The sequence below is a fragment of the Papio anubis genome, chromosome 10 (assembly GCF_008728515.1).
Source record: "Papio anubis isolate 15944 chromosome 10, Panubis1.0, whole genome shotgun sequence".
In the NCBI taxonomy this organism is placed as follows: domain Eukaryota; kingdom Metazoa; phylum Chordata; class Mammalia; order Primates; family Cercopithecidae; genus Papio; species Papio anubis.
Genome location: NC_044985.1, coordinates 124623720 through 124649046, shown reverse-complemented (window position 1 = coordinate 124649046; position 25327 = coordinate 124623720). Strand labels below are relative to the sequence as shown.

General features: G+C 55.7%; 2 protein-coding genes across 19 annotated transcripts in view; one reads left to right on the top strand and one right to left on the bottom strand.

The window, feature by feature from the left end:
* Positions 1-8732: 8732 nt before the first annotated feature.
* Positions 8733-13310, bottom strand: LOC103876646 (E3 ubiquitin-protein ligase ARIH2-like). The gene is made up of 4 exons (XM_009183507.4): positions 13167-13310; positions 10379-10476; positions 9806-9973; positions 8733-9593 (listed from the first exon to the last, which is right to left on the bottom strand). The coding sequence occupies exons 1-4, from the start codon at positions 13225-13227 to the stop codon at positions 9030-9032; spliced, it is 891 nt and encodes a 296-aa protein (XP_009181771.1). The 5' UTR covers positions 13228-13310; the 3' UTR covers positions 8733-9029.
* A 651-nt stretch (positions 13311-13961) lies between these two features.
* The window catches only part of LOC103876647 (ubiquitin carboxyl-terminal hydrolase 47-like), a 28933-nt gene continuing 17567 nt past the window's right edge, over positions 13962-25327 (top strand). For 3 of the 18 annotated variants that reach the window (XM_031651673.1, XM_031651675.1, XM_031651669.1), the window contains exons 1-8: positions 13976-14140; positions 14650-14778; positions 15015-15056; positions 15355-15451; positions 15544-15665; positions 16942-17015; positions 18064-18243; positions 23036-23134. In XM_031651673.1, the coding sequence (XP_031507533.1) occupies positions 14119-14140; positions 14650-14778; positions 15015-15056; positions 15355-15451; positions 15544-15665; positions 16942-17015; positions 18064-18243; positions 23036-23134 (765 nt within the window). In that variant the 5' untranslated portion in view covers positions 13976-14118. Of the gene's footprint in view, positions 14141-14649; positions 15057-15354; positions 15452-15543; positions 15666-16941; positions 17016-18063; positions 18244-23035; positions 23135-25327 lie in introns of all 18 variants that reach the window. The other 15 variants (XM_031651670.1, XM_031651671.1, XM_031651683.1 and 12 more) reach the window with 11 other exon arrangements.

Here is a 25327-nt window from a genome sequence, read left to right as displayed (position 1 = left end):
CCACACACGTAGCGCAGGCCCTCCTTGGACTCCCCTTCCTGTTTGAGGAAGCCGAGGCTAAAAGGAACCACTGTGGACCGAGTACTCCTTCCTTAGGAGACATGGCAAGGTCACCAGGCCTCTGAGTTGCAGCCAGTGCTGAGTCACAGACCTGACCTCCGGGTCCCAGGGAAACAGTTGTGTGCAGCCTGCTTGGAGAGCAGGTGACCCCAGGCCGTGGCCCACAGGCAGAAGCAGCTCCTGTCCAGCAGCCAGGGAGACAGGGAGGGTGGGACCTCCCCAGGGTAGGAGGGGCCGGGGCCAAGGGAGGGGGCTCCTGCACTCCGGGGGCCTGGTTAGGCCACCTGCCACGTTCACCCTGCGGCTCAGGCTGGGTGGTTCTCACTGTGCCAAGCCTCACGGCAGGAGGCGGTAGCACTGGGCAAGGTGCTGCCCAGCCCTTCTCCTCAGCCCACTAACATCCACCTTCAGGTGCCAAGGCCCTTCCTGCAGGGAGCTGAATGCCTGGCAGACCACCTGGGCAAGGCAAGGGTGATCCCCACAGTATTGTGGGGCTGTGTACATGGCCTGGGGCAGCAGCACAACAGCTGAGGCCCCAATGCAAGCCCTGGGCTTCCAGGGCCCTGCAGCCTCTGTGATCAGCAGGAAAGAGGTCCCCAGTGCTGGTTGGGGCCTGGTCCCCAGTGCTGGTTGGGGCCTGGACAGCTGAAGCCAAACTTGGGGCCTCCAGGGATTTGGTTTCCTCCCCTTGAAGGCTGTGGCAGAGGCTCCAGAGCCCCCGGGGGCAAGTGTGGCTCTCCTGTCTGTCCTCAGCCTCCTCTACCTGACTCTGCAGCTGGTGGGGACCGTCATTAGCTGGAGGTAGGTGGCCCGTCCCTTCCCCACATCAGCCCCAGGCCCTGCTCCCAGTAGCTCCTCGGCTACCTGGCCCCAGGGAAGCCCCAGGCCAGGGCCTGGGCTTGGGATTGGGGAGGGTTCAGGGAGGGTCCGGGCCAAGTTCAGCCTCCAGGAAGAAGGAGCTGGGGCAGGAGCGTGGACACAGCTGGCAGTCCCTGGGTGCCTGGTAAGGCCCAGAGCACCTCACAGATGCCCTGGGTGTGGCGATTTTGTCAGGAACCCCATGCACTGGAGGGGCCGTGGGCCACCGGGGCGGCAGGAGGCTGGGAGGAAGGTTTGTCACCTGAGGCCACATCTATTCACTGGGAGCAGGCTCTCCATCTGTGATTCATCACAGGCTCTGTGTGTGTTCATCCCTCACCCTGCTCTTCACAGCCAGAGCCCCGGTGAATGCAAATGATGTCGCAGGAGCAGGATCAAAGCATGAGGACGGCAGGGAGCCCCACACACCCTCCCGACACTTCAGCTGTGCTGGATGATCTGAGCCACGGCCAATGCCCCCGTTGCCTGTCTTCTCTAGGGTTTTCTTACCTATTCTTGTTTATTATTTTTCATACGAGTCTTAAAACCCAGTGTCTAGCATGAAACACTATGACGTTTTACTGGGACCATGTAACATTTATCTATGAACTTGGGAGAAGTGACATCTTTAGCATGTTGAGATATGAGTGTCTTTCCATGTTCTCAGGTTTATTATTGTGTCTTTTAGAAATGCATTTAGGGTTTTATCGCACAGGCTTTGCACATTTCTTATTAAGTTTATGTCTAAGAATTTTACAGTTTGGTTGTTACTGTTATTTTTCTGTGTATTGATGACAGATGAAGCCTGCTGTGCTTGACTAGTACTTGTATATTCTATATAATGTATATATTAATCTTATATTCTGTTATGCGCTGAGTTGTCTTAGTGTTTGTGTTTTCTCCAGTATTACCATCCTATCTGCCATATCATCTGCAAATAGAGGTTGATTTCTTCTTTCCTGTTTTATGCCTCTGTTTTGTCCTGTCCGATGGTGTTAGCTAATAGCTCCAGTGCTTCCCACTGTAGATATGGACATAGCGGGAGGTCTCACTTCCTTTCTGATTTACCAGGAGCAACTATAGTCTTTTTCCATTAAGTGAGATGCTGGTGTGTGTGTGTGTGTGTGTGTCAGCATGTGTGTGTAAGAAATGATCCATCAATTCCAATTTGTTAACTTATTTTGAACAAGGAATGGATGTTGTAGTTTCTTTTTAAGTATCAATGGAAATACTCACATGATTTTATTCCTGGAGCTGCTGACAGGTGAATTATTAGAAAAATGTCCTACAATCAAACCACCCTTGCATTCTTGATATTCCACTTGTATTGGGCCATTACTATTTTACATGTTTTTGAATTATATTTGCTAATACTTTAATTCTCATTTTTGTATTAGTATTCACTGAAGAAATTAGCCTATTTTATATTTTATCTGTTTTGTTAATTTGTTAAAGAACCAGCATTTGATTACTTCCTTGTTTTTTAATTTATTAATTTTTGTTTTCATCTTTTAAAACTCTGCTTCCATTAATTTTATAATGCTATTCTTTTCTACCTCTTGAAGTGGATATTTGATTTATTTTATTTTATTCTACTGGGGCAAATATGCCAAGCTTTTAATTTTCCTCTGAGAACTGTGCAAGCCCTTTGGTCAGGCTGGCTCTACTTCTTCAGGAATCTTCTGGAGTTTGTGGTGCAGGATAGTGCCTGCTGAGCTACCTGATGCACAGATGTTCGTAACTGTGGAGTCTTCACTATCACTGGTTGACTTCAACATTAGCAAGGAGACCTCTTGTCTCACTAAATATGTTTGGACCTCAGTTTTACTTACTCATATGTCAGGATCACAGCTCCCACCTTATTATTTCCTTTTGCCAGTCCCATTATTTTTATCCTATTTAACGTGTCTTCTATGAGTGAATACAGCTGGGCTTTGCTTTGTGAGCCTCTGCCAATGTGAACCTTTCAGTAGGTGAGCTATGGACATTCACGTTTCTTGTTGTGATTGGCATGTTTGGCCTCAACTCTGTGTATTATTTTGTACTTGGTATGTTGTGCATATTTATCGTGTTTGTGGCTACAGGGAGTGGGGAGGTCCACACAAGGGACTGGTCTAGGAGAACAGAGAGGTGAGAGGTGGGCAGCCAGGGTCACGGGGGGTACTCTGAGAGGAGGAGGTGTCACTGCTCTTGGCCAGTTCCCAAGAGGACACCATGTGCCGCACCCCCCAGCAAACACACAGCCTGCTACAGCTCCCCCAGCCCCCATCCCTCATGCAGAGCAGCTCATGGGCGGGGCTGGGCACAGAACTGTAGGGTGGCTGGCTTCTGAGTAGCGGCCCGGAGGCTCCGCCCCACACCTCTGGGCTCCTCAGGAGCCTCCTGCACACTGCACAGGGGCGCCCGACCAGTGCCACGGGGAACCTGTGGTCAGCCACCTCCTAGCCACAGCACACTGACCCCACCATGGACGGAGACAGGTGGAACCTCGAGTGGACCCCGGATGCCCAGCCCATTCCACAGGGGCAGCCCTGGCCTGGAAGCAGCCTCGTGGGAGCAGGACTCAGTGCATCTCCGCAGAGCTACCTTCCAGGCACAGCTTGGTCAGAAGCGACCCGGGGCCAGGCTCTGGGCCAGCTACCAATGACTCCACCAGGCAGTGCCCAGGCACAGCCACTGGGGTGGCAAAGAGAATCCCAGGGGTCCAGGGCAGATGCCATGTCACTGCAGGGCCAGGTCCTGAGCCCTCACCTCCTTGCACCCCGCCCAGCCAGCTCCACACCCTGTGTTCTCCTGCAGGCAGCTGCCCTGGACCCAATTGAATTTCTTCCTGGAGGCCCACATCAGCAGCACCATCGTGAACATTCTGTTCCGCTTCAGGTGGATCGGCCACCTTTGCTCTGCTCTTCCCAACAAGCCTATATTTCCTACCTGGTTTAGGCCAGCGTAGGCCCAGGGGCAGGAACCCTCGATATCAGGTGCCGCACCTGAGGTTCCAGCCCAGCGCAGTATTCGGGCCCGAGGTGTGGGAGGAGAAGGTGATGGCCCACACTCTGTGGTGATGCCACCTGCACACAGGGACCCCAGAGACCCCACAGGTGTGGAAAAGCATTCCGTCTTCAAGAATGAGAGCCCTGCGCTTCTCTCCTGGAGAACCTGGTGCCCTGAGCAGGGAGGGGAGGTGGCTCCAGGCAGAGCGCTGGGGTGGCCATTCCTGTCCTGGAGGTTCTGGAAAGTGGTCCGTGGGGGACCCCGAGTGCAGACAGAAGGGTGGGGCTCGCCTCCCTCGGGGCCTCTGGATGGACAGGCCAGAGCTCCAGAGGCCCAGGGCGATGGAACCTCTGCCTGGGTGGGGCCTACACTCCCCTGCCCTTGAGCCATTGGAGCGTCCCCAGAGCCAGCCGCCCTCGTGGGCACACAGGCCCTTCCCCGCCCACACGCGACACATCCTGACCTGCCACACCTTCTCCTTCACCGTCTGGCGGGTTCACAGCCTCAGCCTGAGTCCTCTACAAGACGGCTCGCCCTTTGTCCAGGCCCGGAGCCTGCGACACTTCCTGGCCCACACCCGCCAGCTTTCTATTTTACCCCGGCGGCTCTGACCGCCACTGTGGCTGCAACCTCGCTGGGGTCTTCGACCTGCTTCGACTCGGCCAACGCGCCGCCGCCCAGGGTGTGAGGCTGGTGGTGCTTCCTCTGGTGCCACGCCTGCAGCACCGACGAGCCCCTGGGCCGCTGCGCCGCGCGGTGCTGGGGCCTGGATGACCTGGTGGCCTTCCCCGCCCACAGGCGCGGCCTCGCCGGAGCCGCTGGGATGCGCGTGGGATGCCTAGAACGCGCTGGGACCATGCCTGCAGTGACCTTGAACCCCGACGGTGGGCGGCTGGGCGCTGGGGCCGTGGCTGCGGCCGGGAGGTGCCGGCGCGGTGGGCGCGCACCCGCTGGGGCATGGCGAGTGCCGCGGGCAGCTGGAGCCGCTGCAGCGGCGACCCGGCTGGGCTACCAGCTGCGGCCAGACCTGGACCCGGCCACCCGCCGCCACGGCCGGGACCTGGCCACCCCCGAGCTGCAGTTCGCCAGGCGCCTGTACCTGACCAGTTCCCGCAGCGGGTGTGGGATCCCGGGCGCCCTGGGGGAGCAGAGCCCGCCAGGCCCAGGGGGAAATGCGGGCCGTGTTCAGAGGGAGTGACAGTCCCTTTAGGGCCCTGGAACAGAAGGCCGCGCCCTCAGCCCCTGCTACGTGGGACCCCACAGGGCGGGAGACAGTGGCCAGGAGCCGAAGCTGAACCTGCGCTGTCCCCCTTTAATCTGCATCCTTCCGCAGGGGCGGCGAAACTTGCTGAAGGACTTGCTTTCTTTCAGTCTACTTGAAAGCCATGTAGGTCGCTCATGGCAGATGCACGATTCCAAGTCATTTTGGCAGGTTTTTTGGTTTTTTGGTGTTTGTTCGTTTTTTGTTTTTTTTGTTTGTTTTTTGTTTTTTGTTTTCGGGAGTTTTGCTCTTGTTGCCCAGGCTAGAGTGCAGTGCTGTGATCTCAGCTCCCTGCAACCTATGCCTTCCGGTTTCCAGCGATTCTCCTGCTTCAGCCTCCCGAGTAGCAGGGACTACAGGCACGCCACCACCACTCCAGCTAATTTTTTTTTTAAAGTAGAGATGGAGTTTCACCATGTTGGCCAGGATGGTCTCGATCTCTTGACCTCGTGACCTGCCCACTTCGCCCTCCCAAAGTGCTGGGAGTATAGGTGTGAGCCACCGCCTGGGCATTTGGCAGCTTTACTGAGAAGGCTCTTCAAGAGCCACTGCCCAGAGCTGTTGGGGGTGTCTCATAGGCTGTGGCTAGCTGGGAAGCTGCTCTGCTGAGCCACCTGGAGTCGCAGATTTTAGCACATCTAGAGCAGATGAGCGGCTATTCCCACAAATGTTCATGCTTCAGACAGATCACTTTTTGGATCATAAGTCTGAGTGTGGTTTTAGAGGCAACCATCCTGATTGTTTCCCCATATCTTCCTATACTTCAGAGCTCATAGGAGAGACTGAAGGTGAATTCACGATTATACACAACTTAACGTCTGTTTGTGAATTCTAACAGTGTATCTTCAACTGTAAGAAAATGAATTTCAAACTTCTTCTGCATTATTACCTGGATACTCCAACATCTTATATGAAAACTGTGCTCATTTCTGTCAAATGCAGTGGCGCTTGCTTCAAGCTTTGTGGATTTTGTTGAGAATTTCGAGATGTTCAGAAATTTTAAGCTGGAGTAGCTCTAACAGCCTCCTGGTTACTTCACGGAGAGGTGGCTGTGGCTGCTCCTCCCAGGCTCAGGTACTGACAGTTCCTGCCTGAGCACCGGGACCTCCCTCCTGGAGGGATCTGTGCAGAGGCTGCAGGCACTCCTGGGGGAACAGACACACCTCCGGCACCCAGGGGCTGGGTGCTGCCAGCCGAGGAGAAGCCCCTCTCCTTCCTGGGGCCGCACCCCCTGCTGCTGCTTCTGCGGCTGACATGTGACACCGGGACATGGCCAGGCCCTCAAGCAGAACGCCTGTGAGGGGAGCTGGTTGGCCCCACCCCAGCAGCTCCCCTGTGTGCTCAGCAGTCCTTTGCCTGGCAGCATCTGGCAGCCCCATCGGGGCCTCTGGAAGACACACAGGACTGGCTCTCAGGCGTGTGCCACAGGGTTCCTGTCCCCACTCCACAGCAGGGAAGAGGAGCCCGGGGCTCCAGAAAGAGTCAGCTCTTTGCCTGGGTGGGAGGGGCTTTATGGCGGGGAGGAGGGTGTGTGTGAAGGGGCAGCCTCGGGGTGGGGGGAGATCCTTCTTTCTCTCCCTCCACCAGATGCTCGTCCAGGAAAATGTGGCCTCACCAGCATCCCCAGGGAGAAGCCCACGCACCATGAGACGGGAAGAATACAGGGTGGTTGGAGGGGAGTGGACATTCCAGGCAGCCCCTTCTCATCTCTAGGAAGAGGAAACCCTGCAGGAGCCCGGGGCTGACAGGACCCCACACACCAGGGTGTGGCCGCGCTGGCTGAGACCGCCTGGACCCCACAGGGCTCTGGCTGTGCCCCGGTGTCTCCTGCGGCCTCACCATGCGCTCAGTAGCATACGCATCACACCCCCAGCGCGCACGACGGCTCCAGAGCACCCAGATCTGTGGGAAAATGGGCGGCCCTGCAGCTCGGAGACATCTCCACCTTTTCCAGGAATCCTGTGGGTTCTCCTCCGGCCCCAGCGCCCCTGCGTGGGACGGACTCTAGAGGGCGCCACACCCCCTTTCTCCAGTGGGAGCTTCGGCCTTCGCAGGAAATCTGTGCCTTTCACTATTTGCCGACTCGACCCTGATTCCTTCTCGCGGTGGTGTCGAGAGCCTGGACGCTGGCCGGGTGGAGGTCTCACCGGGGGTTGGGGTGTCTCCTAGCCCACCGAATCGGGGACATCTCCCTGCTTTCTCCTCTCCTCCTTCCCCCATAGCACAGCAGCTGGGCCCAGGGGCTGCGGCCCACCAGAGGACGGGGTGCGGCCTGCGGCAGGACCACCACCACCTCACTCACTCCCTCTGGATGGGGCAGCAGGACCCGCAGCAGTGGGGCCCTTGTCTCTTTTGGGTGGAAGTTTCCGGACCAGCTGTGTTCTTTGGGAAGGAAATGGCTGGAGGCGCCATGTCTCCAGGTCCCAGTTCTGCCACAAGGTCCCAGTGAGTGACCCGGCTTTGGGCGACGACCAGGCCATGGTCCTGAGGGACGCGAACTCAGGGGTGGTGGGACTGGGTGCCCTGTGCCTGGTTCACACCCACACACAGGCAAGGGGAGAAGCCAGGGTACCCCTAGGATTGGTAGAGCGGCGGACCCCACTATGTTGTCTTTGCTCCGTCCCTCCAGGAGAACCAGAGGCCTTTCTTTAAAGCTGAGGCCGATGGACAGGTTCCGGTTTCCTCTGGGTCCAGCTTGGCCCCACAGGCCTCTCCCGCCCCCTCAGGGGGCATCAGAACTGTGAGTCCCTGTGCTGGGGTCAGAAGGGCCCAAGGTGACCCATGTTCCATGGTGACCTTTGACCTGGCCCAGAGTCCCATAAGCACAGGTCATTACTTTTGATCAGAGGTCAGCTGGGGCTGGGAGGCACCCAGGAGGAGCTTCCAAAGCAGGGGTACAGGACACAGCTTGAGGGAGGCTGGAGGTGGCAAAGCCCACGCCCCTGGTGCCTGCGCAGGGACCTAGACTCCACCCTGCCCTCATGGGCACAGTGGGGCCTGGTCCCAAAGTTCTCCTCTTAGGGCTCTGCTCCTGGTCTGCATCCAAGTTGACATTCCCTTTCTCCCCAGGCCCAGCACTGCACCCCCAGGGCAGCCTGGATCTCACTGAAGAAGCCCCAGGGAGCAAAGAGCCCAAAATATTAGTGAGCAGGGACCCCCAGCCTCATGTGGGTGACTGTCCCCGGGGGGTTCATGCCTGTCTCAGCAGAACAGGCGGCTCTGTGCTTCAGTAGGTGTGTTTACCTAGACCTGGGTCTGTGGAGGCAGTCCTTTCTTCCTTTCCATCTTTTTTCCTGTTTAGCTTTCTATCTTTTATATCTGCATATGTCTATGTATCCCTTTTCCCATCTATACATCTATCCCCCATCCATCCATCCATCCATCCATCCACCCACCCACCTATTCACTCATCTATCAATATATCTATCTACCTGTCCATCCATGCATCCATTCATCTGTCAATTCATTCATCTTTCCACCCAACCACCCATCTCTCCACCATAGTATCCATCCACACACCCGTTCACTCATCCGTCCATGCATCCATCTACCCAGTCAGTGATTTGCGGCTGTGAATCTGGTGTTCTTTCATTTCCCATCTCTCTCAGCCAATGACTTGGCTCCTCCCTTGTTCCCTCAGATACCCTTGAATGTACCACCTTCTCTGCGGGCCCCGGACCCCTGACTCAAGAATGGTGTCTCCATGGTCATGTGGTTGGGTGTCAATCACAGATCAAGGAACTCCTCACAGCAGCTCTGTTTCTGAAAGGGCTGGTGACACAAGGCAGGGGAAGGACGTTTCAGGCTGAGGCAGGAAAGGCGGAGGTGGGAGCACCGAGTAGAGCCTGCTTTATGCTATTCATAAAATCAAACATCTCCCCTCGTTCGCTGCCGGCTGCTGGGCAAAAACAGCTCTCGGTTGAAAGGCTTCCAACTCAAGAGGCTGGCCTTGCAACAGCAATCTCTGTTGGTATGGGCTCCACACAGGAACATGGCTTTGCCGTGGGGCCAGGGGCTTGGCGCACCGCTTAAACCAGCTGGCTGGCTTGGCAGCCTCGCAGGCCTGAGCCGTCTCCAGGCAGGCGAAGCAGAACTTCGTGTCGCACCGGGAGCACGTCACGTACTTGCAGCGCTCCTTGTGCTCGATGAGCAGCCCGCACTCGGGGCAGGCCCGGATGGAAGGGCAGCCTTGGATCGAGCTGTCTGGGAGGTCCTTGGTGGCACAGGTGGCGAGGATGTGCAGGATCGGGTCCCTGCAGTCCTCATTGCCACAACGGTTCGAAGACAACATAGGCCCTTTCCAGGCCTGCATGCACTGCCAGCAGAAGTCGTAGGGCACACCCCGTATGGTGCAACAGACTGTGCAATGCACCCGAAGCTCGGCTGGATCCTTCCGCTCCACGAGGCTCCTGCAGCCTGGGCACTGTGGGGAGGGGCCTCTCAGAGCAGGTGGAAGGAGCCCAGCCTCCCCCGCCACCTCCCCGCGGGGACACAGTGAGGGCCCGGCTGTGGGAGGGAAGGACCGCAGGGCAGTGAAGGACTGCGGGGTACTGAGGTGCCTTTCTGGGGACCAGCATGGCAGGGCTCAGACCTCCCGCACTGTAGGGCAGGGCCACAGGACCTGAGGACTCTCACCACTTTCAGGTTGCAGTAGCGTCTCATTGCAGCCTGGGCAAGTCCTTGCTCGAACTCCTGCTGCTCAGAGTCGCTCAGCTGGGTGCAGCGGCGTACCTCCGGGTAGAGCCACTGGGCCCCACACTTCTTCCCCTTGACTTCCGCGGGGCAGTGGAGTGTGTACTTGCCCTGAAAAGACAGAGTGGGGAGGGCCCAGAGTGCGCCTCACACCAAAGGCCCCGGTGTGGCTGCAGTCCCCACCGCCAGCCCACCAGGCCCTGCGCAGACTCCCCTGGGACACCGCCCCTCAGGCCCCCACATCCACCTGCCCCCCTGAGGGGTCCTGAGTGTGCTCTGCGCCCCAAACCAGGCCTCTGGTGGAGCCCAACGTGCACACCGCATCCCACACGTGGGGCTGCAGCCTCCTGATGAGGACCCGGGGTGCTGCTTCCCAGCCCAAGGAAGCCGTTAACTGGATTCTCCCAAAGGAGCTGGGAGCCTGCCTCCCTCCAGATAGGTCAAATCTAGGGGCTCTCCGGCCCCCTCATATGGCAGGGAGGACTCCACATGGCATGGCTGTGGCCGAGCCCCTACCTGTTTTATCAGCTGGAGGCACCAGAGCTTCAGGTTCTCTGGGTCCACTGCGTGCCCACAGCTCATCTCCACCCTGTCCACACCGTCATACTCATCCCCTGTATGGGCCAAGGGTCTTCGTCAAGGGCACAGTGGGGCAGGACTTTGGCACCCCCAGTCCACACTATTCTCTGCCAGGGCTGTCGGGGGACAGCACAGTCCCTCAGCCTCCTCATCCAGGGTCCTTCCTCTCCCTCCACCACTCTCCTCTTGGCCTGAGCACACAGCCTTGTCCCCGGTGCACACAGAGAAGCCAGGGCCCTTTGCAGGGTAGGGCATCTCTGTGGGGTTCCTCTCTGGGCTGCTCCTGGAACTAGAGCAGGTGCCTGTGCCTTTTCAGCCCCCAACCACCCTGCCCCACCCCTCAGGCCTCATCTGCCATGGCCACCCCCTTCTCCTGGCCTCCCTGGCTGGTCACCGGATTGCAGGGAGGGCAGCAAGGCCAGGACTGGGTGTGGCAGCAGGACAGGGTAGGGATGGGGACCTCAGCAGCCCTTCAGAAGCTCAAGGGGCAGTCTCAGGTGTTGGCTGTCAAGGACACAGTGGGGCCGTGAGCCCAGGGAGAGCCGCTCCACAGCGTGGGATGGAGAGGGAAGGATGGTGCCACCTCCATCACAGAGATCTTCAGCACAGGAGCCAGTGGAGGAGGTAGGGAGGGCTCAGCTTCCCACTTACTGAGTCTGACCTTCGGGTTTGAGCAGCACCTGCCCCTGTTGTCATTAGTGCCCCAGATTTAATGGGGGTCCCTGAGAAAGTGGTCTAGAAGCAGCCAAGGACAGAGTCCTGTGTACAGGACCAGGCTCCGGGGAGCACGAGGAGAAGTCCAGCATGTGTGCACGATGGAGGATGACCCCTCCCCAGGCTCCTATGCAGAGCCTCTGGGGACTTCCACTCGAGATGAGCCCAGCGCAGAGGGAGGAGGGGCACCTGGAGGCTGTGGGTTCATCCCTGGCTCTGCTGGGCCTGGGAAGGCTTGCTTTCTCCCCAAGCCTGTTTGGCTGCAGAGACGGGTGGGGAAGCTGAGCCCATGCCTGGCGGCTGGGACCCTGGAGGGCCTGGCTTGTGGGGATCCCTGGTGGTCCTAGGGGGCCCGCTGCTCTTCCTGGCCCTGCGTCCAGCACCGAGCCACATGTGGCTAAGACAGCCCAGGCTTCTGGCTTTGGGTCCTCCCATCTTGGAAGTGGGGCCCTTCCTCGGCCCCTTTGCTCCAGCCTGGAGCTCTGGAGTCGCGCTGGATTTATTTCCCCCCACTTTTCCCAGGCCCTGCGGGGAGGGGTATCATACCCTGGGGGCTCCTCCCCACCTCCCCAAGGTCCCCCCAAGGTCCCCACCTGCTCTGGCCTTGCCCAGGGAAGACCCTTGTGAACCAAAGTTCTCTGAAAAGGAATCTGGAGGAAAGGGACTTTATTCCAGTGAACAGTTTGTGAACCCTGGAGGCTCAGCCTCCTGTGCCTGAAAGAGCAGGGGAGGTCAGAGGCGCTATGGAAAGGAGAGGTGTGATGAGAAGGAGTGCCTTCTGCATCGCTCATTTCACTGGCACTGGTGGCACCAAGAGCTGGCAAGCTGCTGACTGTGGTGCTGCCCGGTGTGGAAAATGCCTTGGAGTATTGCAGCTGTGACTCCCCGGCCAGGAGATAAAAACAGACTTCTGTGGGGCCAGCCAAGGCGCTTCAGCTGCCACAGGCTCACGCAGAAGGCTGGAGTGATGTTTTGTGTTCTGAGTGCTGTCTCGCCCCTGGCTTCTCAGCTCTCTGGCCGAGTATGACAAGAATGACCCAGTTCCTAGGATCAACATCCACACCCTCCCAGCAGGAGCTCTCAGCCTCCCTCCCTCTCCCGAAAGCAAAAGTTGATTTTGAAAGATGGAGTGCTGATTTTTTGAGATGGAGCGCCAGATTTTGAGCGCTGATTTTGAGCGTTGACGGAGTTGATTTTGAGCGTTGATTGATTTTGGAGTTGATTTTTGATGCCGATTTTGAGCTGCCGTTGATTTTGATTTTGTTTTTCGATTTGCTGATGCCGATTTTGTTGATTTTGAGCTGGATTTTGATGCTGATTGCTTTCTTGAGTCGCTGATTTTGAGGCTGCCATGATTTGAGGCTGCGCGATTTGATGCCGATTTTGAGTCGCGCGTTGATTTGATTTTGAGATTTTGAAAATGTTTTCTGGAGCGCAATTGATTTTGAAGATTTTGTTGATTTGATTTTGATTTTCCGCGTGCCGCCGATGATGCCATTGATTTTGAGGGCTGATGCAAACTGATTTTGAGGGCGCGCCGATTTTGAGGGCGGCTGATTTGATTTCTGCTGATTTTGATGCTCTCCACCCCTGCAGCCCCTCCCTCCCCTCCACTCCCAGCCCTCCCTCCACCCCTGCAGCCCTCCCCTCCACCTCAGCCCTCCCTCCCTCCCACCCCCAGCCACCATGCCACCCGCCACTGACCCTTCACCCTCTCACCACCCTCTCCTGGTCCCCCAACTCCAGTCACTGTGGTCCCGGGTGTCTGGGGTTCTGGGGATCCCAGGCTCCTTCCTCAGTCCTGTGTCTGCCCAGTGTGGAAGCCGCCAGGAAGCTGGCTGTAAGCCAGGTTCTCTCAGACCCCAGCAGCTTGTTTTCAAGTTTAGGAACTTGGGGGGTGATGGGGAGGAACTCCTTTTACATCACCTTTCCAGTCCAAATGCAAGCCTCTAATTAAATCTAGTACTCCCCGACCCCATCCCACCCCACCACCGTGTCTGCCCGGACTCACCAGTTATTTCATCTTTGCCCTGCACGAACTTGAGCGGGGGCTCAGGGGCGCTGTGGCTCATGGGGAGCTGGCTTGGGGGCCCTGGGGCTACGGTCTGGCCTTGCACTCTCCACAGCTGGCAGGAGCAGCCAGCAGCTCAGGCTCCAGCCCCACCCCTACCCACCCCTGTCCCGCCCACTGGGGGAGCTGCCTGGGCCACCCCACCCCAAGGGCTGCCAGGAAGGGGCCCCCAGGGGTGCACCTCATCTCTGATGCAGGGCAATGCTCCCAGTGGCCTTCCAGCTAGGGAAATGGGGCAAAGTTGGGGTGGACATCGACCCTGATGTCCAAAGCGGACGCTTGGTGAGCTGCAGGCACCAGGGAGGGGAGGGTCCCCCAGGCAGTGCCGCCTCCAGGCCAGCGCATGGGGAGTCCCACCCTCAGGCAGAAGCCAAGGTCAGGGCCAGGCGTTCCCAGGCTCCTCCTGCCTGTCTGTCTCCAGATGAGGAATTTTCGGTTTGGGGGAGTGGCGTTGTTTGCTTGTCTCCATGTGCTCTGCACTGCATGGGGGACTGTCTCCCCACCTGCAGCCCCAAGGCCAGCCATGGGGGCAGGAGGGTGCAGTGGCTGGAGCCCACCCCTCAGGGCCATGCAGGGCAGGGGCAGTGCCCAGATCGGGACAGGGGAAAGGGCAGTGGGCTTCCCCTTTGGGGCCCCTTCCTCACCCCACAGGATTTCCCAGTCCCCCTTCCCCCTCCAGCACCCACACAGGAAGGAGAGGGCGGGGAGTTCTCAGAAATGTTCTGCAGAGGAGAAGGAAACTGAAACTCGCCCCAGCACAAACACGGAGCCCCACGCCCATCCTTCCTTGGCCCCCACCCCAGTGGCCCAGAGAAGGCAGCCAGGGCGAGACTTTGTCCTGCCGCACAGGGAGCATGCCTGCAGATGGGTGAGGGCCTCTGGACTCCGTGCCATGAATCGCTTTCGTTCGCCGGGTAGAATCCCTGCCCTTTTCCCCTTACGGTGTCTTTGGTTCGCAGCGTGGGAGCTGCGCTGGCCTGCAGCGTGCTGCCTCCCTTTCCCGCGGCCCGGCCTCTCTGCTGCTCTGGCGCCTGTGTCCCAGCCGGCACAGAGAGTGGCTCCGGGAGGCCGGGGTGTGCAGCCCGGCCGGGAGGCTGCAGACAGGAGGCTGCACTGTGCGTGTGGCGGGGGAGGGGGCACCGCCTGTGCCTGGAGGGGTCTTGTGTGGAGAGCAAGGTCTCCACTGACACTTTCTCCTTAAACCAAAAGAACATTAACTGTCCCTTGGGGAGGGCCGGGCTGCCCGTGCTCCAGCGCCTCCGGGACGCTGCAGCTGCCTGGGGCTCTCGTGTGGTGGCCTGGTGGTGTGAGCGTCACTGCTGCTCCTGGCCCCAGTTCCTCCTCAGTTTCCTGGGGTGCCTTTCACATGTGCTGGGCTCAGAGCAGCACAGAGCCCTGAGTCCTGTCTCCCCGGCCGCCGCAGGGACATGCTGGTGTGGAAACCGTGAGGCAAACGTATTTGCTGACCGGCGCGCCGCAGGTGCTGCCTCGGGCAGGAAGCCTCGCCGTGGCCGCCGGGGCCGTGATGCCGTGACCCACAGAGACGGTCGTGGTAAGTCCACACCTCCAGCATGGGCCCGGGGTGGATGCTGAGCTCCAGGGAACCCAGAGCTTCTCTCCCAGCACCTGCCACCCAGACAGGACTTCCCTCAATGGCCTGCGGCAGCAGCACCCTCTGGGCAAGCATACCTGGAATGGAGCCGCTGCGGCAGGTTCTGCAAAAGGCGAAAGCAGTTGCGCTGTACTGCTCGGGGCCCCTGTGGGCACTGAAGCATTTTGTCACCACAGGCTGGACAGATGCGGAGACCGAGTGCAGCCAGGAGGCTCCAGGTAGGACTCCCGGGTCTCTGGGCAGGGGCCCCAGGGAGAGCCCTCTGGGATGGTGCTGGCCCTGAAGTGTGTTGAAGGAGGCTGCTGCCACTGTGGGCAGTGGAAAAGGAAAGGACAGAGGGCAAAGGCCCTAGGCCCCTTGGACTCCTCTGCCTGGTGAGTGGGGAGCTCCCAGGCTTGTGTCCAGCCCAGTGTGAAAAGGTAGGAAGTCAGAGGCCCCCTCTCTGAGACTGGGGGCGCCTCCAGTTCTTGGGGGAGAGGCTGTGAGTTCAGAAGGCTTTGGCCACGGTCATCCTAGGTGGAGCCCGCTTTGCGGGTCTCATCAATCAAGGCCTCACCTGCTACCTCAACGCCCTCCTGCAGTGTCTCTTTCTGACGCCTGAATTCCGAGACAGGTGAGAGGCTGGGTGGCCTGAGGGCCTCTGGGCCAAGTCCCGGCAGGTCTGTGCGGACGAGGTAAGGACCCAGGCTTCCTCTGTGGCCACAGGATCCAGGAGAAGCCTTGGACCTCCGAGCCCGAGCAGGCTCTTGGCCAGATCTTCAGGGGGCTGCAGAGGCGGTGTGGACCTGTGCCAACGAGTGCCCTCACCACCTGCCTGGGTCTGCACAGTGAGTGGACGTTGGGAGGCACAGGGACAGGGTACCAGGCAGAGGTGGAGCCCAGACCCTGAGATCCCACGAAGGGCTGTGTGTCCCCCTGAGGGGTCTGCACCACCCCTGACCCGGTGCCACTGGGGAGCAGCGTTCAGCGAAAGTTGGGAGAAGGCGGTTGCAAGATGGCCAGAGGCCTGCGTGGGGCGGGTTCCAGGGGAGAGTCAGGAGCAGAGAGGCTGACCCATGGGTGGGGCAGGCCCCTTTCCTGGACACCTCAGCATAGTCTGTGACTCACCTGCCCAAGAAGCATCCTGGGGCTCCGCACCGTTGGGAGGGGAGGAAGCGGGACCTCGGGGAGTCACCAATGTGATCCAAGCATGTGCTGGCCCGAGGAAGATGCTGCTGGGAGTGTCCAGAGAATAGGAGCCCTCTCAGTCCCCCAGGGCTGGGACACTGCGGTCCATGAGCTGATGGTGGCAGCAATCGCCAAGTGTGGGGGCAGGGGCCAGGAGACTGGGGTAGGGCTAAGGACACCTGGGCCGGTCGGGCAGGAGGACGTGCCCACCTTGTGCCAGGCTGGGTTTAGAGACTCTGCCAAGAAGAAATGTCCACACTCTAGAGGGTGGGTCAGAGGGAAGGGCCAGTGGCCAGGCTATAGCTGGGCCCCACCCCAGGCCCCATGGACAGCTGAGCAGTCAGCCTGTCATTCCAGGGCTGACTTAGAGGCTGGGCCTGAGGGTGCTCCACTGCCCAGCCAGGCTGTCCCTGTTGCTCTCTGAGTGCCCAGTGCCACTCCTGAAGTTGGCTCAGGGCCTATTTGCTGAAGGAATGAGTGAATCAGTGAATGGACAAAGGAGTGAACAAATGCTGGAGCTTGACCTGGGGTCCCCTGGTCAGGAGGGAAGGGTCAGAGCAGGAGGGAAGGGCCAGAGCAGGAGGGGAGGGTCAGAGCAGGAGGGGAGGGCCAGAGAAGAGGGGAGGGTCAGAGCAGGAGGGGAGGGCCAGAGCAGGAGGGGAGGGCCAGAGAAGGAGGGGAGGACCAGGAGACAGCTTGGTGAATCCCAGCAGAGGCACTTGCTCTTAATAGGCCCCCGGCCAGGCAGCCTGGCAGATGCTTGCAAAGATGCGTGTGATAGAACCAGGACCAAAAAAGGAGAGGACATGGGGTCCGGGGTGGGTTCCAGGGTACAGCCAGCAGAGGAGGTAGCTGTGAGGGGAGGGGCTGGGCCACAGAAGGCTCTGGGGTGGTGGGAAGCAGCTGCGCTGACCTGGCTCTGTCTCTGCTCTGCAGGCTCCGTCCAGCAGGACGTGGCTGAGGTGTTTCTGCTTCTGCTCCAGCACCTGGGCCGGGATGAATTGCAGGAGGTAGGCAGTGGGGAGGGAGGGCGGCAGCTGGACACCTGCCAGGGGATGCAGTGGGCAGGGTAGGGAGAGATTCGGAGGGCCACTGGCCAGATCACAGCCAAGAGGGCACCAGGGCCACAGGTGTCTGCCTTGGAGTGCAGAGTGACAGGCAGGAGAGACCTGAGACGCTCTCAGGAGCATTCACTCAGGCCCCTCGCCCTCCCTGCTGAGGCCATGAGCATGTTGGTATTAAATCAGCAGGAGCAGGGCCTCTCCCATCGCAAGGCTTACTCAGTGGGGCTGGTGCTGCTCAGGCCCTGGGCCCTGGGCTCACTGGATCCTAGCACTGCAGGCAGGTGCCACCATCACCATTTTTTTCTAGTGGCCACAGGGAGGACAAAACTTGCCCCAGGCCACCACACTGAGGACCAGGCACACAGGTAGCAGCTGCAGAGAGCAGGCCCCATAGGGACAAAGAGGGTGTATTCCCTGGAGGTAGCATCGCCTCCCTGATCAGAAGTCCGTGCACCAACCATAGCTGGATCAGCAGCCCTCCTCGCCAACCATGGCCAAGCCCAGGGCCGTGCCCCTGAAGCCCGTCCTGAGGCAGCCACCTTAGTCCATCCCCATGGGGGCAAACCCAGGCAGGGCTCTCCCTGCCCACTCCTTGCCCAGTCCTTGCCTCCAGGCTGCATTTCCCAAGCCCCTGCTCTGGGCTGGGGACAATGTGACCTCTAGGCTCCCTGATGGGACAGAAGTCCTGTGCCTTGGCACACGGGCAGTGCCCAGGCTTTGACCCCTTCCTTGGGACTCCTGTGGTATGTTCCCATTTAACTCATGGCTCCTTGTGATTGGACCAAGCAGTGTGTTCATAAGACAGAAGGACCAAAGCTTGTGACAGCACAGATGGGCAGTGTCAAGGGGGCCTGAGGATAGGGAAGGTTTTGTGGGGCCTGCTACCCTGGAAACGGGGCCAGGTGCCTGAGGGCGTTTCCAGGACAGCACTCCTGGCTGGCAGGGCCTGTCCAGACCTGTGGTCCCACCCAACTTGCCCCATCCTCTCACACAGGTGTTCCAGAGTGAGGTGGAGAAAATCATCCAGTGCTTGGTGTGCGGCCATGAGGAGCACATCCCATCGGGAGGCAGGATGCTGATCCTGCCCCTGGCTTCCCACACCCAGCTCTGTGGCTTGGAGGGGGCTGGGCAGAAACCTGGCAAGCCAGCCAATCCGTCTAGTGGAGTTTCCCAGGTACTGTGGTCCCAAGGTCGCCCTGCAAGGTAGTGTTCCTGAAATGCCAGGGCTAAGGGCCCATAATTCATTCATTCTTTTGGCCCACCCACCTGTCTGGAGCCCCTGTCTGTGCCAGGCTCTGTTCCAGGCACATTGATGTAGAGATGCCCAGATCTTGGCCTCTCACATCGCAATGCCAGCCCTGGTTGTCTGGTTGTGACTGATACCTAGGCTGGTGAGTGCGTTCATGGGGCTCATCTAGATGTTGAGGGCCACTGGCCCCTGCCCTCTGGTAACAATGGCCAGGTAAGGGAGCTGGCAAGTGCTGGGGAGCCAAGAGTCACAGAGGAAAATGGCCTCTATGTGGGGTGTGGGGTGGGGGTGGGGCCTCAAGTATCCCAGGAAGGGACTCCAGAGAGTCTTGGAGTCTTGAACATGGGTGGTGCTCTCCAGACAGGGAGGTTGAGGGTACAGATGGGGTCAGGTGGGAGGGGCAAGGGCCTTTCCCTAGGAGCACAACAGCCCAAGTAAAGGCTTACTCAGTGGTGCTGAGTAGGAGCCTTGGGAGTGAGTTTGTGTTGGAGGTGGGAGGGTGGATAAAGGTCTGCAGAGAGTGAAAGGTGGAGGGGAGAGAATGGGCAAGGCCATCGGACCCAGAGTTTGAAATGTACCCCATGCACTGGCAGGAACCTTCTAAGGTTGCAGAAATCCTCACATCAGATTTGCAGTTTAGAACTATCACTTGGTCCCTTAAGGGAACCAGGGATCCTTAGATAACGGGCTGACTCCAGAGACAAGCCCTGAGATGAGGTGAGCCTCGAGCATCTTCCTCTGCCCAGAGACAAGGTGAGCCTGGAGAGTGAGGGATGGGACATATCAGAGGACACTGGCAGCAACTTGAAATGAACCAAATTTGGGACAAAGTGAGCATCAAAAAGAATAAGGAATATTGGATTTTAACATTGAATTTAGACTATCTGTGAATCCAAAGTACTACTAAATAAGGAGAATGAAGTATCATCTCTATAAGAAATAAAGTGGTAAGTGGAAAAGGAAAAACCCTGATGTAATGTTAGCCCACCATGGTGTTCACAAGATACCTGAACCACCAGGTAAAAGGCTTAGCAGAACACGACGTTTGCGTGATCACAATGTGTCACTCCAGATTTCCTAAAGATTATAAAGGAGGAAAGGTTCCTTTACAGGTGGACATATCTGGTGGACACCACATGCATCATTCGATCAAACAGTGTCACCGGTAAAGGGGCAAAGTGATTCTGTCACATTACCTTGCTGCATTGAAGATTCTCTCCTTGTCTTTTGAAAGTTAATTATAATGTGTCTTGGGGTGATCTCTTTGAGTTTGTCTTACTTGGAGTTCATTGAGCTTCTTGGATTTGTAGATTCATATCTTGCATTAAATTTGGAAAGTTTTCAGCCATTAGTTCTTCAAATATTCTCCCTTCCCCTTCCTTCTGGAACTCCCACAATGCATGTTTGTCCACTTGATGGTGTCTCACTAATCCCTTATGCTTTGTTCACTTTTTTAGGGCCCTGCTCTACGGGGTCTGTGGGTTTTTCTCTCTGTGTGCAGAGACGAGAGATCATAGAAATAAAGACACAAGACAAAGGGATAGAAAAAAAGACAGCTGGGCCAGGGGACCACTACCACCAAGATGTGGTAGTGGCCCCGAATGCCAGGCTGCACTGTTATTTATTGGACACAAGACAAGGGGGCAGGGTAAGGAGTGTGAGCCACCTCCAATGATAGGTAAGGTCACATGGGTCACATGTCCACTCTTCCTTTAGTTCTTTCAGCGTCTTTAAGATAGAGTTTTAAAGTATTTATCTGATAGATCAGGTCTTTGGCAGGGACAGCTTCTGTTGATTTTTTTCGCTTTGAATAGGCCATAGTTTTCTGTTTATTTGTATGCGTTGTGATTTTGTTGTTGTTGAAAACTGGACATTTGAATCTAATAATGTAGTAATTCTGGAAGTTAGATTCTCCTCCTTCAACCAGGCTTGCTGTTTTTCTTATTGTTTTTGTTTATTTTTTTAATTTTATTTTTGCAGTCTGTCTCTGTGCTGAGGAACAGCCTGAGGTGTAAACTTCAGGTCTGTCCAGAGCCTGTGCCTTTCCCATGCACACTCACTTTCTAGTTTTCCTCTTACATGCAGTTGTTTTTCAATGCCCTGATCTTTAATATCTGGCTCCCAAAAGGGGAAAAAGAGAAAAATGAAAGGGGGAAGAGCTGGCCCTTTAAATCCCCCGAAAGTCACTTCAACCAGTTGGGGAGGGGCTTGCAAGAAGGGGGAGAGGTGCAACCACAGTGGCCACATACTTTTCTGTTTGCACCTCCTTGATCAGAATGAACAGCAATGGACGATCCTTCAAGTTTGGAGGACAGGGCCCTTACTGCCCACCCTGTGTCTGGCAAGCACAGGCACACTTGCTGCCCCAGGGCTGAGGATGAGGGATGGGTAGGTGCTACTGGCTAAGAGCTGGAGTTGTTCGAAATTAACCATAATTTCCATCTGAGCCTTCCCCTGGAAGTTGCGAGCCTTTGATAGACTCCAGAGTTCCAAACAGTCACCCAGGGCAGATTCTGCGGTGAGGTGTCCGGGAGGGCAGTTGGCCTCTGGATGCTTTCCGCTCTCCCATTCTCCCAGAAGCTCTCAGTGTGGACTCGTGTTGGAGCTAGAATTTCTCCCAGGGCATCGTCAGGTCAAGCAATGTTCATTAGCTGCTTTTATTTCTTATTTCACAACTACATTGTTCCTGTCCCATATTTCATCAAGTTACCCATTTTTCTTATGGATTTATCAGATACTTCTTTATAACATGGAAAATAACTCTTTGTTACCATTTTCCCCATTCTGTCATAAAGGAGGAAGTGTAATCATTAGCAAAAGGTAGCATATTCAATAAACAACATTGGGACAGTCATTTATTACTTGGAGAAAAACTAAGTTAGACGCTCACTTCACACCATGTATCAAAAGGAAATCCAGCTGGATTAAAGTATGAGATAGATATGCAAAGAAGGGAAGAAATCACAAAGAAAGTTAACAGGAGAGAAGCAATGAAAATATACTTTTTCTCAGAATGGGAAAAGAGCATTAACAAAAGCAATAGCATCAATTGATATATTTGACAATGTAAAAGTAAGATCACGTTGTACTCCCTGCCCTGAGAAGGGCTGGCGTGGGCAGTGGGATAGGGGTCTGTAGGGTCCAGCCCCACAGGGTTGGAGGGATTTTCTCCCCGTGTGTGGAGACGAGAGATTGTAGGAATAAAGACGCAAGACAAAAAAGACAGCTGGGCCCAGGGGACCACTATCACCAAGACGCGGAGACCGATAGTGGCCCTGAATGTGAGGCTGCTCTGATATTTACTGGATACAAGACAAAGGGACAGAGTAAGGAGTGTGAGCCATCTCCAAGGATAGGTAAGGTCACGTGGGTCATGTGTCCACTGGACAGGGGGCCCTTCCCTGCCTGGCAGCCGAGGCAGAGAGAAAGAGAGGAGAAAGAGAGAGACAGCTTACGCCATTATTTCTGCATATCAGAGACTCTTAGTACTTTCACTAATTTGCTACTGTTATCTCAACGGCAGAGCTGGGCGTACAGGATGGAACACGAAGGAGGTCTAGGAGGGTGACCACTGAAGCACAGCATCACAGGGAGATGGTTAGGCCTCCGGATAACTGTGGGCGGGCCTGACTGATGTCAGACCCTCCACAAGAGGTGGAGGAGTAGAGTCTTCTCTGAACTCCTCCGGGGAAAGGGAGACTCCCTTTCTCAGTCTGCTAAGCAGCGGGTATTTTCCCTTGACACTGATGCTACCGTAGACCATGGTCCACTTGGCAACGGATGTCTTCCGAGACGCTGGCGTTACCGCTAGACCAAGGAGCGCTCTGGCGGCCCTGCCCAGTCATAACAGAAGCTCGCACTCCTGTCTTCTGATTATTTCTCACTATGTTCCCTCAGCTCCTATCTCTGTATGGCCTGGTTTTTCCTAGGTTATAATTGTGAGCAAAGATTATTATAATATTGGAGTAAAGAGTAATTGCTGCAAACTTATGATTAATGATATTCACATATAATCATATCTATTATCTATATCTAGTATTACTATTCTTATTTTATATATTTTATTACACTGGAACAGCTCGTGCCCTCGATCTCTTGCCTCGGCCCCTGGGTGGCTTGCCGCCCACAGGGGTCTGGTGACCCCACCTCCCAGGCCCTGCCTGGGCTGAGGCCCTCCCTTCCCCCTGCTAAGCAGGTTTCTTCTCAGTCCCAGAACGCTCAAACAGTTCTTCTCAGTCCCAGAACCCTGGAACAGTCTTTGAAACTCTGACCAAATGCCAGTGGGAGGTGGCTCAGGGTGTGGGTGACTGAACCTCAGACACAGCCGCAGGTCTCACCTCCAGCACAGCAGAGGCATCCTTGTTCCAGCCCCACACTTTGGATTCTGGATCTGCACAGGCCTCTGCATGCAGTTGCAGGCATTTGATGGGCAGGGCAGGGTCCCGGGATCCACCCATCGCTGGGGAGGGGGCTCCAGAGAGGACTGGGGAGGCCCCCACTGAGCCAAGCCCAGTGTCCCTGCCCTCCCAGCATCCACCAGCCTGGGAGGAAGGCAGGTCCTGCCAAGTCCCTGCCTCGGCTGTAGCCTGAAATCCACCCTAGAGCAAGACATAGGCAGTGGAAAAGAAGAGGGAGGAAAGGGTCTGGGGACCTGGGCATCCACCTGTGTTATGGCAGATTCCCCAGAGACTCAGCCTCTTCATTTCTTCTTCTATAGGACACAGAGGTGCTGAGTTTCTCTCTAATCCAGAAATTTGATGATGAAGACAATCGGTTCTTCTGTGAGCCCTGTAATGCCAAGACCCCCGCCTCTGAGGTAGGGGCCCAGTCTAGGCTGCTTCCCTCACTGTGGTGTGGGAGCGGGGCATCAGAGGGACGGGAACCTCTGGGGACAATGCAGACACTGTTGTCCCTCTGGCTCAAAAGAGCTTCCCAGGAGCAGGGGTCAGCAGGTGCACAGAACTTAAGACAGGGTAACAAGGCTTCTTAAGTATTTGTGGAATGGAGAGGAAAAGAGGGGAGGGAAGGAGGTAAGAGAGAGGGAGGGAAGGATGGAAGGACGAAGGGAGAAAAAGAGGCAGGAGGGAAAGAGACAAGAAGGGAGGAAAGTGGAGGGAAAGAGGAAGAAGGAAGGGAAGGAGGGACAGAAACAGAGAAGGAGGAAAAAGGGAAGTGAGGGGAAAAGGACAGAGAGTGGGGAAGGAAGGCAGGAGAGGCGGGAGAGAAGGAGAAAAAGGGAGAGCATCAGGACCCAGGTTAGGGGACAGACTCAGAGAGCAGAAAACCTAAAGGACCCACGTGTCTGTGGGATGAAGGATAAAACAAGAATAGCTTTTCCAAGTGCATATCCCAGCCTGAGAAAATGACTTGAGAAATATCCCTTTTCTATTTTTTGAAATAATATGTATAAAATTAGAGTCATTTCTTCCTTTAGTTATTGCTAAACTTTGCAAAGGAGGCCTCCTGGGTCTCGGGGTTGTCTGTTGTCTTCGTGGGAAGGTTTTGCTGACAGTTAGTGCCAGATCCAACTTTCTGATAAATAACTATGTACCTGTGTGTGTATGGAAGGATGCCTATATATATATATATATATATATATATATATATATATGTCCTACTACTATTCAAGCCTCTTATTTCTTCTCGTCATGGCTTTAGCTGCTTCCCTCAAGGTTTGATTTATAAGATTTTCATAACTGTTCACTTCAAAATATTTCTATTACATGTTATCTTTGACTTGTGGGTTATTTAGAAATATATTTGCTTCTTTCCAAACATGTGGGAATCTTCTAATTATCTTTTTGGTGTAGGTTTCTGACAGTGTGCCAGAAAAAAATAATTCTGGACTCTTTGGGCACAAATGTGAAAAAATCGTACTCAGAAAAAAACTGACCGATGGCCATTTTTTAAAAACTTATCAAGACCCGTGAGAGACACGCACACGGCTACAGTCAGCTTTCATAATCATTTCACGTGCAAAGGAAAACCTCCTGCCGTCTTGGGGTGTACCGTCCTCTGCATCCTTTGGGGCAAGCTTGCTCAGTGTGTGGCCATCACCTTATGGACTTATTTTGCTCTGTTGTTCTTTCAGTTATGCAGAAAGTTATACGAAGTCCTCCCAGGAGAACTGTGGATCAGCACAGAGGTCCTTGTGGCTCTGTCCATTTTTGCTGTACACATTTTTGAAGCTATGTTATTGGGTGGATAGACATTTAGAATTGCTGTCTTCCCGGGAAATTGACCTATTTAATATTTTGAAATGTCTACTTTTGGCTAAGCTTTTGCCTTAAAATCTTCTTAGTCTGATCTTAGCAGACCTGCCGCGGCCTTCTTTCGGTTGTGGTTTCCCTGGTCTGTCTTTTTCTACCCTGTCACTTTTGACCTTTCTGGATTCTAGTGGATTGGATTCTAGTGTACGCTTCCTCTAAACTGCATGCCCTTGACTTTCAAAATGACCTCTGACCATGTGTGTCACTGAGTTAGCGATGTGACTTCTACCTTCCTTATGCCTGTGTTAAATCTGCCGTCTCACGAAGCACCTTCTGTGTGCCCCGCCTGCCTTGTGAGCTTCTCTCCTTTCCTGGCATCCTCCATGTCAAAGAATGGTTTGGATTATTTCATTATCCAGAAGACCAGGACAAAAGCTGGACACCATACCCCTCTGTGTCGATCTGCATGTTTATGTTGTGTCGACCTGCGTGTTTGTGCGGTGTCGACCTGCGTGTTTGTGTGGTGTTGACCTGCGTGTTTGTGTGGTGTCAACCTGCATGTTTGTGTCCTGCTGTTTCAGCTCCGTGGGCTGGTGTTGGCTGGTTCTTTTGCCGCTTCTCCAACGGTGCAGGAACTTTGTATTCACCTCTCTCCATTTCCATGGCATTGCATGTCCTTATTGTGGGCTCTAATTATTTATTTTACATGCGCAAGGCATTTCTATTGCTTTCTACAGCTAGCATTTATCTTTATTTGCTCATTTGCCATTTTGGTTGTTCTTTCTTCCTGCAGTCTTTGT

What these genes read in the sequence shown, in the direction of transcription:
- LOC103876646 (XM_009183507.4), bottom strand. Translation starts at nt 13,227, where the DNA reads ATGAGCCACAGCGCCCCTGAGCCCCCGCTCAAGTTCGTGCAGGGCAAA. An exon ending in GCCTCCAGCTGATAAAACAG is followed by an intron (nt 9,974 to 10,378) that starts GTAGGGGCTCGG and finishes CTGTCTTTTCAG; the next exon opens with GGCAAGTACACACTCCACTG. An exon ending in GCTACTGCAACCTGAAAGTG is followed by an intron (nt 9,594 to 9,805) that starts GTGAGAGTCCTC and finishes CCCTCCCCACAG; the next exon opens with TGCCCAGGCTGCAGGAGCCT.